The sequence below is a fragment of the Aedes albopictus genome, chromosome 2 (assembly GCF_035046485.1).
Source record: "Aedes albopictus strain Foshan chromosome 2, AalbF5, whole genome shotgun sequence".
In the NCBI taxonomy this organism is placed as follows: domain Eukaryota; kingdom Metazoa; phylum Arthropoda; class Insecta; order Diptera; family Culicidae; genus Aedes; species Aedes albopictus.
In genome coordinates this window covers 232925624-232942679 of record NC_085137.1, presented here as the reverse complement: position 1 = coordinate 232942679, position 17056 = coordinate 232925624, and the positions used below count along the sequence as shown (strand labels likewise).

The following is a 17056-nucleotide window of genomic DNA, read 5'->3' as shown; positions in this document are numbered from 1 at the left end:
ATGACATGAAGAGTTAATTTACTTAATAACTTTTTTTTTCTAGATTTTTTAGCTATGTTCTGTAAAAAGCAGTTGAAAGCTAATAGAAAATGGGTTATATTACCACTCTCATCTTAAAATTTGGTCCGCCCAATTTCCAGCGACACTGCCGTAAGTTTATACCCATTTTTCAGAAAATTTGGCAACTTTGGGTTAAGTTTACATACAAATTTTTTTAAAAAAGTTTCTTTTAAATCATGTTCAAAGTTCCTTTGACTTATTATCTTTTGAATAAAACCTAGGGTTTTGGAATCGGACGCAAATTGGCGGAGATATGGGCCTAAAAAATATGACATGTTTATGAGGGGGTGACCCCAAACTTTTGATCGGGAGTGTAGGTTGAATTTGCTCGAACTTGCTCCATCCCGCTCTTTCCCGTTTGTTGACATATGGGTAAGAGTAGGATGCAGCAACTTCGAGCAAGTTCAACCTACGTCGTTGAACAGGACTATTGTAATCTGCACAGGTTTAAAAACAAGGAACTTCAAGAAAAATGATGATTTGAGTCCTTTCACTTTCTATAATTCTCCGTCTTTGGCATCGTATTTGGAACCTAAACTTTTTAAAATCAAACCATAAATCCTATAAGTATTGTCAATAGCAAACAAATCGCAACCAACTTGAAGCACTGCAAACCACCTTCAAGTTTACAGACCCCCTCGAAGCACTTCCAGCCAGTCATTGCGCGAACGGCGCGGCGTGCACGCGTCATTCATCCGGAGCCTCAAGGTCGATGACGAAGCGAGGGTGAAGCCCCCTGTTGATTCAGTTTGCAAACTAACTTTGTGATGATGTATTGAGCAGAGAAACATCGCAAATTAAGTCACGAGAAAGAGAGAAGTACGAAGCACCTGGACTAAGTTAACGAGACCAACATCAACATCGCGCGGTTGAACTACTTGGTAGATCTGCTCGAGTGGAACACTGAATGTGAAATGAGCTGAGGTGAAATAAAATAACAAATTGCATTTAGGTATCTGTGTTACTGAGAAACGAGCTAAGAGAAAAAAAAACCTCATCACTACACGTGTGTTGTTGTGAGGCGGCGGCAGGTTAGCGTAAAGTTAATTGCCGATGAAACCGGTGAAGATGTTGCCCGTGAGGTGATCTGCTTTAAGTTATTCGAAGGCTTAGTGCGCTTTCGATGCAATAAGTCGGTTATTCAATAAGTGAGGCGAGGAACTATCACACCATTATGAAAGATTTGCAAAATACATATTGGCATGCATGAGTTTGTCTTCTAGGAATACTAAAATAAATATTTGAATTTTGACTTAGATCTTCTGGTTTCAGCATTCCAGCGTGCTTTTGCAAAGTTTGTGTGGAGTTGTATTTTGCGATTGAAAGTCAGGTTTTTCATATTGTTACACTGAATATTTGCAGAATTCTATTGGGAGAACAGTTACAGTGTAGCTAAATGCTCTACCTACCGTGATACCGTGATACCTTATTGGCTTCAAAGTAACTACTCCAGCACGAAGCGTATGATAGAGCAGCATTTTCGTCGGTCCCCGAGCAAAAGGCAATACCTTACAAATACCATGCAACGAACAATCTATAGTTTAAGGCGTGAAATTATTATTGCTTTGTTGTTCTAAGAAATGTTAGAAGAACATCTCAATAATATTTGGTAGTAATTGTGCAGTTTGGTATTGATGTGGTATTTGTTGATTTGCAGTGAAAATAACTGAAGAACAAGTTTTGGTATTACATCATAAAACTTTCGAACAAAGGTACAGTTGCATAACAAGACAGCTCTGCAAATTTTAGGTATGCATAAATTATTGAAATAACAAGACTTGTTATTCAAAAGGTGTTATTAATACAAAGTTATGGTATTTGTTTTTGTTATTTTGCCTCTTATTACCACCTAACGAAGGGCATATTGACGTATATGTAGTGATATTTATGATTAATACTTTGATATGTTATTCAGTTGTTATACTTTTCTGCTCAGGCGATGTTCCTCAAGTCATGTGTAGGGTTCCCAGATCTCCTTCAACCACGTGCAGCCAACGCATTCGCGGCCACCCACGAAGTCGCCGATCACTACTTTGTTCCCTGCTGAATACTGGTTTCGCAATTCTTTCTTCCGAAACTCGTACAACGTGTCCAGCCAAGGGCATAGCCAGCTTTTCGGTCAGGGGGGGGGGGGGGGGGGTCAAGCCCCTTTAGAAAATTTGTACCTACTAGCTTTTATAACTACGCACAATACGATGAAATTGAATATAACAATTTTGTACAATAGGTACGTTAAAAAGAAGCTTGCCTTATCTACATAAATTAACGTGGTGCTGGTAGCGATGAACAATTTCTGGAAGATTAGGGATTTATATTATTGACGGAATTACTCCAGAAATTCTTGAAATAATTCAAAAAAAATCATCAGGTATTCCTGGTGAAGTTGTTGGGTATATCCCTGAAAAGATGATTGAAGGAAATCTTAAATTTCCGAGGAAACTCCTGAATGAATTTTTGAAGAGAGCCTTAGAGAAATTTCTGAAGAAATCATTTTAGGAATTCCTGGAGCAATCCCTGGAAGAATTCCCGGAGCAATTCCTGGAGCAATACTAACAGGAATGCCTGGAGGAAGCCATTAGGATCCCGGAGGAATTCCCGGAGGAATCCCTGGAAGAATTTCTGAAAGTATACGTAGAGGAATTTCTGTATAAGTTAGTGGAGGAATACCTAGAGAAATATCTGACAAGATCTTATGAGGAAACCCTAGAATAAATTCTAGATAAATTTCTGGAGGAATCCTTGGACAAAATTCTGGAGAAATTCCTGAAAGAATTCTGGGAGGAATCCATAGAAAATTTTCAGAAGTATTCTCTTGAGGAATTCCTAGAGGAAATCTTAGAGGAATCATTGGAAGAATTCCTGGAGAAATCCCTGAAGGAACTTCTGCAATTCATGGGAAAATCTCTAAAGACTGGAGGAATGCCTTGAGAAACTTCTGAACAAGTTCCTGGCGTATTTCCTGGACGAATTCTTGGATGAGACCCAACAGGAATTCCTGGAGAAATTTTTTAGATGAATTCTTGGAGCAATCCCTGAAAAAAATCCTTGAGGAATTTCTGGATATATCTCCAGAAGAATTCTGGGGGGATTTGATGGAGAATTTCTGAAAAAAAATACCATGAGAAATTCTAGGAGGATTTCCTGGAAAAACCCTTGAAGGAATTTCTGGAGGATTCCCTGGAGGAATTCGTGAAGAAATCTCTGGAGCAATTCCTGGACGAATCTCTGGAGGAATTCCTAAAGGAATGTCTCCTGAAAGCATTCTTGGAGAATTTCCTGGAAGGATCTCTGAAGAAATCCCTAGAGGATTTCCTGAAGGAATTGCTGACATAATTTCTGAAGGATGCGACTCCTGCAGGAATTTCTGCAGGAATTTCTGAAGAAATTCCTCGGGTACTGGAGGAATTCCTGGATAAAATCCTGGAGTGATGCCTGGAGGAATTCCTAGAGGTATTCCTGTGAGAATTGCCGGAGCATGCCTAAAGTAATTCTTTAAAGATTTACTGGATGAATTTGTAGAGGAATCTTCAGAGGGGTTCTGAGAGATTTCTATTTTATTTCTGAAAAAAATCTTTTGAAAATTCATGAAGGAATTTCTAGCAGAATTTCTGAAAGAATTCCTGGAGAAATTTTCGAAGGAATTTCTGAAGGAATCGCTGGGAGAATCCTTGCAGAAATTTGTGAAGAACCCCCAGGAGGAATTCCTGGAGGAAAACCTGGGGGAATCCCTGAAAAATTCTTGAAGGTATACCTAGAGAACTTCCTGGAAGAATTTCTTAAGAAACTTCTTAATCCCTGGAGGATTTCCTGGAAGAATCCTTGGAGAAATTTCTGGAGGATTTCCAGGAGGAGTTCTCAAAGGATTTCCTGGATAAGTCCATGGGAAAACCCCCGGAGAAATTCGTGGAGAAATCTCTGGAGTAATTCTGGCAGCAATTTCTGATGGAATCTCAGGAGAAATTCCGGAGAAAATCCTGGAGGAATCCCTACAGGAATTGCTAACATTATTTCTGTAGGATGTCCAGAAGCAATTCCTGAAGAATTTCTTGTAGGAGTTCCTGAAGAAATTCCTGGAGGAATGACTGGAGGAATTCCTAGAGGTATTCCAGTGGGAATTGCTGGAGAAATCCATGATGAAATTCCTGGAGGAATCACCAGAGAAATTCTGGGAGATTTCCATTATTTTTGTTTTTCTGAAAAAATCTTTTGAGAAAATTCTGCAAGAATTTCTAGCGGAATTACTAAAAGCATTCCTGGAGAAATCCCTTGAGAAATTCCTGGAGGAATGCCTGAAGCAATTCATGAAGGAATCTCAGGAGAAATACCTGGAAGAATTTTTGAAAAAAAAATCCCCAGAAGATTTTCTGGAAAAAATCTTGGAGAAATTGCTGACATAATTTCTGAAGGATGTTCAGGAGCAATTCATGGATCAATTCCTAGAGAAACTACTGAAGAAATTCTTGGGGTAATTCCTGGAAAATTTAATGGATTAAATCCTGGAAGAATGTGTGGAGGAATTCCTGGAGGTTTTCCTTTGGGAATTGCTGGACGAATCCTTGAAAGAATTCCTGGAGGAATCTTTGGAGGAATTCTTGCTTCAATTAGTGGATGAATTTCTGGGAGAACCTCTAGAGGAGCTCTGGGCGAAATTTCTGAAAAATTCTTTTGAGAAATACTTGAAGGAATTTGTAGAAAAAATTCTGGAGAAATTCTAGGAGAATACCTCCAAGGAATATCTGAAGAAATTCGTGGATGATTTGCTGACATAATTTATGATAGAATTTCTTGATTAATTCCTGGTGACATTCCTGAAGGAATCCCTGATGATATTCCTAGAATAATTCCTCGAGGAGACCCTGGAGAAATACTTAGTGGAATTCCTGGAGCAATCGTTGAAAAAAAGCCTGGGGAAATCTTTGTAAGAATCAATGGAGGAATCTTTGGAAGAATGCCAAGAAAATTTCCTGGAAAAAGGCCTAGGAGAATTCCTGGTGGAATTCTTGGAGGATTCCCTGAAGTAATTCCTGGAGAAATATTTGGAGGAATTCCTGCAGGAATCTCTGGAAAAAAACCTTGGAAGAAACCCTTGAAGATTTTTGGATAAATTTCTGTAGGAATTCCTGGTGGAGCTCTTGGAAGAATCCCGGAAGCAATTATTGGAGGCATAAGTCCTAAAGCAATGCATTGAGGAAATCCTGGAGGTTTTCTTAGAAAGATATCTGAAAAAAATATAAGAATTTTTGGAGGGATCCTAGAGGAATGTCTGTAGGAATTCCTGAACGAATCTCCAGAAGAAAACCTGGAGAAATCTCTAGTGGATTTTCTGGTGGAATTCCTGGAGGAATCTCTAGATAAATTCCTGAAGAAATTCCCTGGAATCCCTGCTGGTATCCCTGGAAAAATTCCTAGCGGAATTCCTGGAGGAATTGAATCTCTTAAGGAACTCGTAGAGGAGTACCAGGAATAATTTCTGAAGAAATTGCAGATGAAATTCTTGGAAAAATTCTGGAGGAATCCTTAGAAAAGTTCCTGAAGAGACTCCACAAGGAATCCCAGAAGCCATTTCAAGAGGAATTCCTAGGGGAACCCCTAAACTGAATTAATTCCTGGAGGAGTTCCTTAAAGAATACAAGGAGGAATTCCTGAAGGAATTCAAAGAAGAATTCCTGGGAGAATTTTTAGAGGATTTTTTTAAATAAGTTGTTCCATAAAGAATCACAGAAGGAATTCTCGTGTTAAGCCCTGCAGAAATTCTTGAAAGAATCCATGGAGGCATCCCTGGAGGATATTCTAGAGGAATGCCTGCAGGGATCAACGGAGGAATCTCTAGAAATACTTCTGGAAGAATCTCTAGAAGAATTCCTGGAGGAATTTCTGAAGGAAACTCTAGAGGCATTTTTAGGGGAATCCCTGCAGCAATTTCCAGAGGAATCTCTGGAATATTTTTTGGAGGAATCTATGAAGAAATTTGTGGAAAAAGCCCTGGAAGAATTCCTGAAGAAATTTCAGATGGATCCGTGGAGAAATCCTGAGGAATTCTAAGAAAAGTTCGTGGAGGAAATTTTTGAGGAATCCCTGTAGCAGTTCCAGAAGGAACCCCAGGAGGAATCCCGAAAGCGCAATTCCTAGAGGCATTCCTAAGGGAATCCCTAAACAGTCCCCGGAAGAAGTACTGGATTTATTCCTGGAGAAGTTTCTGAAAGAATTCCAAGAGGAACTCATTAAAAAGTGTTCCTGGGGGAATCCTTGGAGGATTTTTTTAAATAATCACTGGAGTTGTTCCTGAATGAAACACAGAAGTACTCCCGGTTGAATCCTTGGAGGGACTTTTGAAGGAAAACCAGGAGGAATTTCTGAAGCAACCCCACGAGGAACTTCTCAGGAAATCCCTGTAAAGCTTTTTGAACAAATTCCTGGAAGAATTTCTGTAGGAAATAATATGCAGGAATCAATGTCTGCAATAATTGTTGGAATCCCTGGAGAAATTGCTGGAGGAATCCTCAAAAAAAGCACTGGCACAATCACTGCAGGAACCTCTATAGATATCCCAGGATAAATTCCTGGAGGAATGTCTGGTGAAACCTACAGAGGAACTCTTGAGAAATTCTCCGGAGCAATTCTTGCTTGAAGCATCCTTGCTGAAGTATCTGTATGCATTTTTTTGGAACAAACCATGAAACAATCACTATCGGAACCCTTCAAGATGTCCATGGAAGAATTCATTAACGAGAAACTCGTGGTGAAGTCCCTTGTGGAATTTCTGAAAGAATCCCTGAAGAAGATCCTGAATAAATGCCTGAAGGTTTCCTTGACAGAATTCATAAAGAAATCCCAAGTATTTTACTCTTAGCATGACGTTTGTTTAAATTGAATACTAGTGAAAATTCGTGCAGCAGTAGCACATAACTACACTCTATAGCAATTCTACTAAGTATTTCTTCTTCCCTACCGGAACCGGTTCCGGGTTATCTGGAAATAAATATCTGGCATGCTGTTTTTGTATTTAAAAAAAAAAAAGACGCGGACACCATCTTCAGCCAGAGGCTGCACAGACTGAATGAAACTTAAACACTAGACAAGGGACACACGGAGCATGCACCAGTGGATACGGAGAAGAAACTAGTCTCACGAAAAGTTTCATCGCCCGGAGCGGGAATCGAACCCTCACCCCATAGCATGGTGCGATTAGAAGCTTGGTGACCCTAACCGCACGTCTACGAGGCTCCACATGAATAAACATCACAAAATTTAGCCATTCAACCAAACTTGATATTTGATAAAAAAAATCATGATTAGATTGAAGTGGTTCTCTTGGAGAAACATTTGGCGAAATTTGCTGTGGTTCTCGAGTAAAAAAGGTTTGATAATTGTGGATAAAAACCTTAAATATTAGATTTTTTTAGATGTTTTTTTGGAACTCCGACTTATTAATAATCTTTGAGTTGGTTCGATTATACGAAAATAAATCTGGTGGCCAGGGGGGGGGGGGCTAACCCTTCCCCCCCCCCCCCTCTGCCCCCCTCTGGCTACGCCCATGTGTCCAGCCCACAGAAGTCTTCCGTGTATTATTCGTAGCATAATCTTCATTTATTTGTAAGGGTATGCGGTATGGGATGTTTTCTTCTGTATACTTATGATTAATATTATAAACAATATTTTGCCTTTCTAAACTTTATACAATGGCGATAAACGACGGGAACTTATACAAATTGCAGAGAATTGAATCAGCTCGTTCAATAATAGCATCCCCTCCACTCAGTGACAGACATTTTCCAGAAACAGACATCGCAGGAAAAAAATAACAGTACAAAGCTCGTCGTCAGCAAGCAACCCATTTAAACATCGCCCAAACTTAGATAAGATAAAACTAACCAACTGATAGCAGATAACAACGATGGTGTTACATCGGAACGCAGGTACTGCCTCGTGATTTCGTTTCGCGGATTCCACCATATAGTGAAAGCAAGACTACACACTTCCAAAAAACCGTGTAATATTATGTCATTTAACGCCGACATATAGCAGCGAGCAAAATGACTTAAAATTAGGTATGATCTTAATTTTACAAGATGTCTAAAAGAGCCGAGTCATGTAATTTTACTAGACGCAATCCCATTCACATAACCTCAAAGACGAAAGTCATTTATTAATCACCATTCCCCCAGTCATTTATTTTCGAATTATGTAAATAATTAAACAGAATTCAATCCAGAATCATTTTTTTTATTTCCTTAATGCCGTACCAAACGCATTGCACAATTTCACAAACCATTCTCACATTATCTCTGTCGGCTGCGGAGTCTTCTTGAATCCTCTCAATTCCTCTTCCGCGTGTTGAATACCAGGCACATACCACTTTTGCACATAACAGCATCCGTAGCAATTCTCATGTATGTTCAGCATCATCCTTATGATCACCAATCTCTTGAACATTTTTCAAACTTTGCTCTAAAAACTGACTGCGATTTTTTTGTATTTTTTCCTGACTGTTTGTTGACGTTTCTCCGGGTTGGAGATGCCGGAAAACAATTAAATCATCATTCGTGTAAAATTCAATCACTTTCTCCTGATATATAGGTTGTGGATCAAAATAACGAATGTTTACCAACAAAAATGCACACTAAGAAAATCTCAATTTTCAAGAAGACACAATCATCAAAGATGACAGAAAGAACCATGACTTAAATTGAAATGTATTTTATTTTTAAGTCGTAAATGCTGTAAACACCAAAATGAATCTTGAATCGTCAGAATTCTGCCAATCACAACAAATTAAACACATTTTTGTTGGTAAACATTCGTTATTTTGATCCACAACCTATATATCAGGAGAAAGTGATTGAATTTTACACGAATGATGATTTAATTGTTTTCCGGCATCTCCAACCCGGAGAAACGTCAACAAACAGTCAGGAAAAAATACAAAAAAATCGCAGTCAGTTTTTAGAGCAAAGTTTGAAAAATGTTCAAGAGATTGGTGATCATAAGGATGATGCTGAACATACATGAGAATTGCTACGGATGCTGTTATGTGCAAAAGTGGTATGTGCCTGGTATTCAACACGCGGAAGAGGAATTGAGAGGATTCAAGAAGACTCCGCAGCCGACAGAGATAATGTGAGAATGGTTTGTGAAATTGTGCAATGCGTTTGGTACGGCATTAAGGAAATAAAAAAAATGATTCTGGATTGAATTCTGTTTAATTATTTACATAATTCGAAAATAAATGACTGGGGGAATGGTGATTAATAAATGACTTTCGTCTTTGAGGTTATGTGAATGGGATTGCGTCTAGTAAAATTACATGACTCGGCTCTTTTAGACATCTTGTAAAATTAAGATCATACCTAATTTTAAGTCATTTTGCTCGCTGCTATATGTCGGCGTTAAATGACATAATATTACACGGTTTTTTGGAAGTGTGTGTGTTTAATTTGTTGTGATTGGCAGAATTCTGACGATTCAAGATTCATTTTGGTGTTTACAGCATTTACGACTTAAAAATAAAATACATTTCAATTTAAGTCATGGTTCTTTCTGTCATCTTTGATGATTGTGTCTTCTTGAAAATTGAGATTTTCTTAGTGTGTAGTGATCATTTTTGTTCGGCATTCGAATCAGATTCAAAAGTGTAGTTTTTAATGCTTCCTTGTTATTATCCCCCTAGTGCTTCAGAATGTTCCGCAAATGATGACAACAGCGCCGTGCGGAGCAAATTTCGACGAATTATCATCCTGATGTTAATAAGTTGATCAGAAAACAACGGCGAAGCTCCAACCAAGATACACACGCCTCATGAGTGCAATTTAAACATCACAACCGTTCGCCAGTGTGGTAGCGAGAACAGATTAAGAAACAAAAAATAACCTGTACGGATACACCCATCTTGACGGTGTGGGGTTTCGTAACGGAGTGCGCAGCAAGAAGAAAAAGTGCAAACTGGTGACCTAAAGTTTTTTGCAAGGTGGTGAAGTCATTGGCTATAAGTGCTTGCGGTGAAGATGTCTTACGGCGCCGGGTACGCCACAACCGGTCGAACGGCCAGCACCAGTTCGATCTACGACTATCCGGAACATCTGAATCCGTTCTACGAAGATGAGAACCACAAGCGATTACGGTTCTGGAACTTTGGCAGTATGCGGCGCGATAAACCCCGCTCGGAACGGCGCGGCAGTTTGGTCAGCTTGAGAGATGGCCTCCGAAATATGTGGTAAGTGCACTTGAAGATCAATCCGCGAGCAAGTACATACGGCGGGCGTATAGAGGAAGCTCGCTAATTGGGTTATTTATTGTGGACTTTTGTCATAAGCAAACTTATTCATGGCACGTTTCGTTGCCGGCTTCGTGTTAAGTGAGACGAATTACAGTGGAACGTGTCTGTTTGGGATCGACGGCGCAAGTACCTAAGCCTGGTGGAGCGAAAAGGCAATGATAGAGATGTAGACACAGACTGCCGAATTCAATGGAACAGTACACAGCACATCACATCGCGTCATGCTGTATTTGACACCCACGGCTGCATTAGTGGGAGGAGAAATAGTGAATAAATAGTTCAACTAGATGCAAAATGGGAACTGTACTTCAAATTTGGAAAGTTGTTCGACTATTGATTGTGAATATCAATGATAGATCGGTTTCCAGCTGAGAAATAACCATTTAGGGTATCGTGCCACTTGGGCGGTGGCTTCTATATTCGTCTGTTTTCCACTATAACTTAGTCAACGAACTTACTTTAAATGTTGTACACGGGTAGATACTATACCTATCTCACCACATTCCGAAAGTTGTGTCAATTGGTTCAAATTTGACTGAGTTATAGTGGAAAACAGACGAATATAGAAGCCACCGCCCAAGTGGCGCGATTCCCTACAGTATTGTTCCGATTTTATCACGCCCCTTTTCAAAAATTCTTTAGAATATTTTTCAAAATCTATACGCATTATCAATATTTTAACGTTGCAAAACATGCCTTCAACATTCATCTTCAAGAAAAGGGGAAACACTTATATATAACACTTAAATATAACAGTAAATTAATGAAAAATAAAGGACTGATGGGCGGAGGGCGTGATAAAATCGGAACATTACTGTATAAACAAACTCAAAATTGGAGATGGTTTTCGCTCACAACTGTAAATCATTAGACGTTGAACAATAATTTGACCAATTATTTAAATTATTTTTGTTGGTCACAGATTTTGTTTGTTCAAGTATTCCAGATATTGAGATTTGGTTTAGAAAAAATATATGAAGCTTGAGAAAATCAAATCTATCATAAATCTATAAAAACCATATGTCTTTGGACCTGACATAAAGTCCCTGGAGAACATAGTGAGATACTGTTAAAAAAACTCAAAGTTGGAAAAGAAACCATTTGCAGTAAAAGTCAAAACATTAAAAACATCAAGTTTTGATGTTGTAGATCTTACGCGTCGTTCTAATGTGCCGTCCATAAATTACGCAACGCTCTAGGGGGAGTATGGCCGAGCGTTACGGCCCATACAAAAAAATGGTGTTTTCATACAATAAAGCGTCACGTAGGGGGGGGGGTCGAAAAATATCGATTTTAGCATTACGTAATAAATGGATGCTGCCTAAGGTGATCCACCCACGTTATGGAACATGTTTTGCTTTTCATGATAGAAAAATCAACTATTTCGGTATGTAAAAAATTTGTATTCCACCCTCCTGAATATAATATTCGTCGAGCCAGATTTTTCGCCCTCAGTAATGTTGAGTGTTAATTTGACAATGATTTTTCATAAGAGCCTAACTAACTTGATCGATTTCTTTTCGTCGATTCGCTCTTTCGTTAATAACGTGAACAAAGCCAACTAAAACGACATTCTTCTTGGTCCTATTGCAAGAGAACTACTTCCAGGGACTCCAAAAGAAATATTTACGAATAATAGAAATTTTCTAGGGGTTCAAAAGTTCGTCCTGCATTGTCTTCAGAAATTCTTCTAGATATTTCTTTGGAAATTCCATAAGTAATTCCTTCGATTTTTCTCATGGTTTATCCAATATTTATTTTAGAAAATCATGCAGGATAGCTTTGGAATATCCTCCACGAATTTCATCAGAAATCTTCAAGTAAAGTAATACCTTTAGGTAAAGGAATTCTTGCTTCAGAAATTTCATTCGCGGATTTCTTCAAAAATTCCTCCTTTAAGGGAGCGTCCATAAATCATAAAGAATTCCGCAAGGAATTCCTTCTGAGATTTCTCTGAAAATTCCTTGGAGAATTATTCTTACGATTTCTGTAGAAAATATATAGAAAAAGTCATGAATTTTCATAAAGATTCACCCAGAAACAAAAACTTAAAAAACAAAAACTTAAAACAAAGACCTTTTTGATCAATCCTACCATGCAGGGACGGATTTACAAATGTGGGGGCCCGGGGCCACAGAGTTGTGGAGGCTCTTTATATAGAGGATATAATTTTGCTCATATAACGTAGGAAAAATCTAAAAAAATATGAATTATTCTTACCATTATGTCAATGTTGTGGAAGAATTTTAATGTAGAATAATAAGCAGATCTAGGCAAAATGTTGGTATTTGTATTTGTATTTATTAGTTACACGTTACATGTAAACCCGGTGGATCAACCTTTTGTCAGGTCAAGGAAGCTAAATTCACTAAATGCATAACATGCTAAATTCACTAAATGCATAAAATGGTTGAAATTCTAGCATGATAACAATGATAAAAGAAATGTATATAAATTTAAAAAAAATGCTTTTCTAGAGTGTATTTGCGGCTGTGGATCCCAGATATAGTAAAAATTCATGCTAGAATTTATAGAGAAACTGCAACAAGAATTTACAGCAAAACAATACAAGAAAAATTGTAGCGCAATCGGTAGTGTCGTTTTTAAGAAATCCAAAGAAAATTTCTAGTGGATTTTTGCTACAGCCTCTGAAAAAATGACTAAAAATGAACACTTAACAAAAACTCGTTCCAACGCGGCATCCAAGGGAGATACTGGCGACCTCCCAAAAGAATGTTTTACAAAACTTTGAAATCATAGAGAAAATTCTAAAATGAAATATTGAAGCAATTTTAGAGAAATCCCATTACAAATTTATGATGGAATTTCGAACTTCATTTCCTATTAAACTTCTTGAAAATCTTAAGCAGGAAACAAGGGCAAATTCTAGCCAATTTTCCCACAAATTTCTTCTAAATTTCTCAAGTACTCTATAGATTTTATCCTTATTTCGTTAAGCAAATCTCTCAACTTAAAAATTCGGACTGAACTTCTTAAAAACAATCTGCTTTCATTTCATGATGGATTTCGTCTAAAAAGATGTTTCAACAGTTTTGGTATTCTCCGATTCGCAAGCTGTCCAGTTAAAATCAAATTTATGAGTTCCAAAAATACTTCTAAATTTCGAAACAAATTAAGCAGGAACTTTTTGACCAGGCGATTTATAGAGTTTTGGAGGTCCATTCGAATTCAGTCGAAGATTTTCTTCAGGATTTCCGGTATTTTTTCTTAAGCAATTACACAAAAAAACATAAATGTAAATATGATTTGGAGGCAAAATTTAAATTTCAAAAATGGCTGGAAAAATATTTGCAGTTTTTCACAAAGGAATCACTATGTATAACATAGATTTTGCCTGTAGACAGTCATTTGAAATTTTTGTGACAAAAATCAAAAATCTTGCACTACTTTTTTTCTCGCTGCACATTTTTTCCGAGAAGTGAAATTATGTGGGGGCCCCTGAATTGTGGGGGCTCGGAGCCTTGACCCCCCGGCTTCCATGGATTTTTTTTTTCGAAATTGGTCGATGGATTTCTTCAGAAAATCATCTAGGCTCCAGGGATTTCTTTCGGAAAATCTTTCACGGATTCCTTTTGAAAGTTCTCCAGGGATTAATTCATAAGAACATCCGTGCATTGCTACAAAAACTTCTACAGAGTTTCATGAGGAAACTCAGAAATTTCTCCATGGAAATCTGTCCTGAGATTCTTTCAGAAAACCTTTTCAGCAATTATGTTAAGGAAATCAAAAAATCCGAATTATTTTCGAAATTTTGTAAAACATTTCTTTAGAACATCTTCCAAAATTTCTTTTAAAAAATCTTTCAGAGACTCTTTAGGATAATCCTAATATCCATAATAAAATCATCGAATTTTCTGTTAAAAATTCTTCCAGGAATTCTCCAGAATTTCTCCTTCAGCAAATCTTCTATGAATGCCTTCCAAAATTGCACTATGGATATCTTCATAAATAATTTTAGGAATTCATTCATAAAATCTTTCAAGGTTTCTTACCAACAATTCTTCCAGAGTACCTTTAAGAAATGTTTCTATGGCTTTCCTTCGACATGCACTTAAGATTTTTTTTCAGAAATTTAACCAAGACTTCGCTTAGGAAGTTTACTTGTTTTCCTGCTGAAACTTATCCTAGAATAACTACAAAAATTACTCTAGGGTGTCCTTTAAAAATACGTTCTGACCCAAGTTATATTTTGATGATCAATTAGTCTTGCAGAGATTTTGAGAACCGTCATTAAACCATGTACCTTTTAATTTGCTTTTATGATAGTTCTAAGAACCTCTTCTTGTCTATTTGACTAAAAAATGTTACTTGGGGAGGGAATCATAAGTTTCGCCAGGGATCCGCCCTGGCCTTGTTCATCTTCGCATTCAGAAGCTCTTTCAAAAAATATTTTAGAAATTATTTCAGGTCGCGATTTCATTTCAGAAAATTCTCTGGTGTTCGTCTTCTTCTTGTTCCTCTTCTTCTTCTTGGCATTACCTCTTCACTGAGACAAAGCCTGCTTCTCAGTTTTGTGTTCTATGAGCACTTCCACAGTTGTTAACTGAGAGCTTCCTTTGCCAATGTCCATTTTGCATGTGTAGATCATGTGGCAGGCACGAAAACACTATGTCTATGAAATTTCCTTTACGAAAAGGAACGACTGGGGAACGTCACCCTCAGCATGATCATGCTGAACACCCACGCCTTTACAGCTGTTGCTGCAGGGGCCCATATTCCGGTGTTATCTTCTGGAATTCGTACCGTATATCTTCATGAACTCTTCCAGACATTTCATCAGGATTTTTCCTAGGGATTCCATTGAAAATATCCACAGGAATATTTCCAGAATATCCAGCACAATTCCTGCAGGGATTCTTGCATTATCATTTTCAGTGATATTAGCAGGGATTCCTCTAGAGATTCCAGCAAAAATTCATACAGAGATCCTTTCACTTTCAGGAGTTCTAGTAGTATTCCTCCGTATATTTCCGCTGAAATTCCTACTTTTTTCACGAATTCATACATTTTCCAAATATATTTCCTAGGAATTTTCGCATCAACTCCATAAGAAATTTCACAAGATTTTTTTCGTATACCGTAAACCGGGGTCAAATTGATCATTCGGTTACTACATTGTAATTCCATACTAGGAACTTATAAGCGTCGTAATGATCTTAAACTTTTTACGTCATCTGGTTCGTAGATGTCTACACAGAAAAAAATAATTAAATTTAAACGACATGTAAATGGCAGAAGCTGCAACTTTAAACGAATTTAAATCAAAAAATGATTGAAAATTGAGTTGAATATGATGCACATATTGAGAGCATTAAAAAACATACAATTTTGCACTTTTATGAACCTAAAATTCCGTGGCAAAGAATTTTCAGGTTTGAATTTAAAATTAAGTTGAATAACAACCGATTTTCTGTTAACAAAACTATAAATTTAAATTAGCGTGTAAATTTACAGCGACACTCGTTTACAATCAATACAAATGGCGTGTCTGTTTCAGTTTTGTTTTGCGCGACGACAGAAGGCAGTTGGTCGTGAGAGAAGCACCGAAAGACGCACTGATTGTTGGTTTTGTGTCGCGAATTTTCGTTTTTTTATAATTCCTTGTACGTACGCAAGTGCATAAAATGTATAATTTATACAAGTGCCATTAATCAGATTGTTGATTCTTATATAAAACTATCGAGTTCTTTCAAAAACAAGTTCATCAGCAGCAGCACCAACTACAATCGCAGTGCGTCTCCCGGTGCTACGTTTTGCGATGCGGCTGCGTAAAGAACAACTGTTGATGGCCAAGAATTAGTATGGTCAAATAATGATCGACAAGTATGAGTTATGACAATACCGCATCGCCGTGAAGTTAATCTCCACAACAAAATTAGCTCTGGTAGTCGTGCGGCGGAAAAAAATCCATGTCAACAAACGGAATTGCCAAAAATAAATCGTTTAAATTTAAACGATATTTAATTTTACACGACTCATGTACGAGACATGAATCGTGTAAAATTAAAGTCGTGTAATTTTAAAATGAAACTTAATTTTGCGTTTATTTCGATGCTCCAAATATGTGCATCGAAATAAATGCAAATTTACACGAAATTTTTAACTAGAGATGAGCGTAGACTTTATTTTTTTTAGAACAAAGTTAGTTTTGCCTTATTTTTTTAGGAATTTGCAATGTATTTCTCATTTAGCTGAAATCATTGCTACTAAACAATTGGTTGATAATAGGACTTCCCGTTAATTCTCTGTTTTAACATTTTTGTAAAGCCTTGGTTGGGAAGTTATGTAGCCAGGGCCGGATTTACAAATGTGGGGACCCGGGGCCACAGCGTTGTGGGGGCCCTTTATTAAGAAGATACATTTTGACCATATAACATGAAAAAAAAACTAAAAAACATTAATCTGACTTTCAAAAATGTTAATGATGGTATTAATGTAGTTGTTAAAGAATGTGATTCTAAAACAATAAGCAGAACTTGCCAAAATGTCAATATTCACTGAGTTGTTTATAACAGACTTGAAATTCTAGCGTGAAAGCAATGATAAAAAAGTAATATGAAGTAAAAAAAATATTTTCAAAAGTGCATTCGCCGCATTGGATCCCAGATTTAGTGTAAATTCAAGCCAGAGTTCATAAAGAAGCCGCAATAATAATTTTTAAGTAGCTGAAATGTTTCGAGAAATTTCTTGTAAAATTTGTAG

General features: G+C 37.4%; 1 protein-coding gene across 5 annotated transcripts in view; it reads left to right on the top strand.

Moving 5' to 3' along the window:
• LOC109416190 (histone-lysine N-methyltransferase SETD1B) overlaps positions 1–17056 on the top strand; it is a 94594-nt gene that overhangs the window by 22798 nt on the left and 54740 nt on the right. For 3 of the 5 annotated variants that reach the window (XM_062851335.1, XM_062851337.1, XM_062851338.1), the window contains exon 2: positions 9728–10270. In XM_062851335.1, coding sequence (XP_062707319.1) covers positions 10062–10270 — 209 coding nt within the window. In that variant the 5' untranslated portion in view covers positions 9728–10061. Of the gene's footprint in view, positions 1–629; positions 985–9727; positions 10271–17056 lie in introns of those variants that run through there. The other 2 variants (XM_062851336.1, XM_062851334.1) reach the window with 2 other exon arrangements.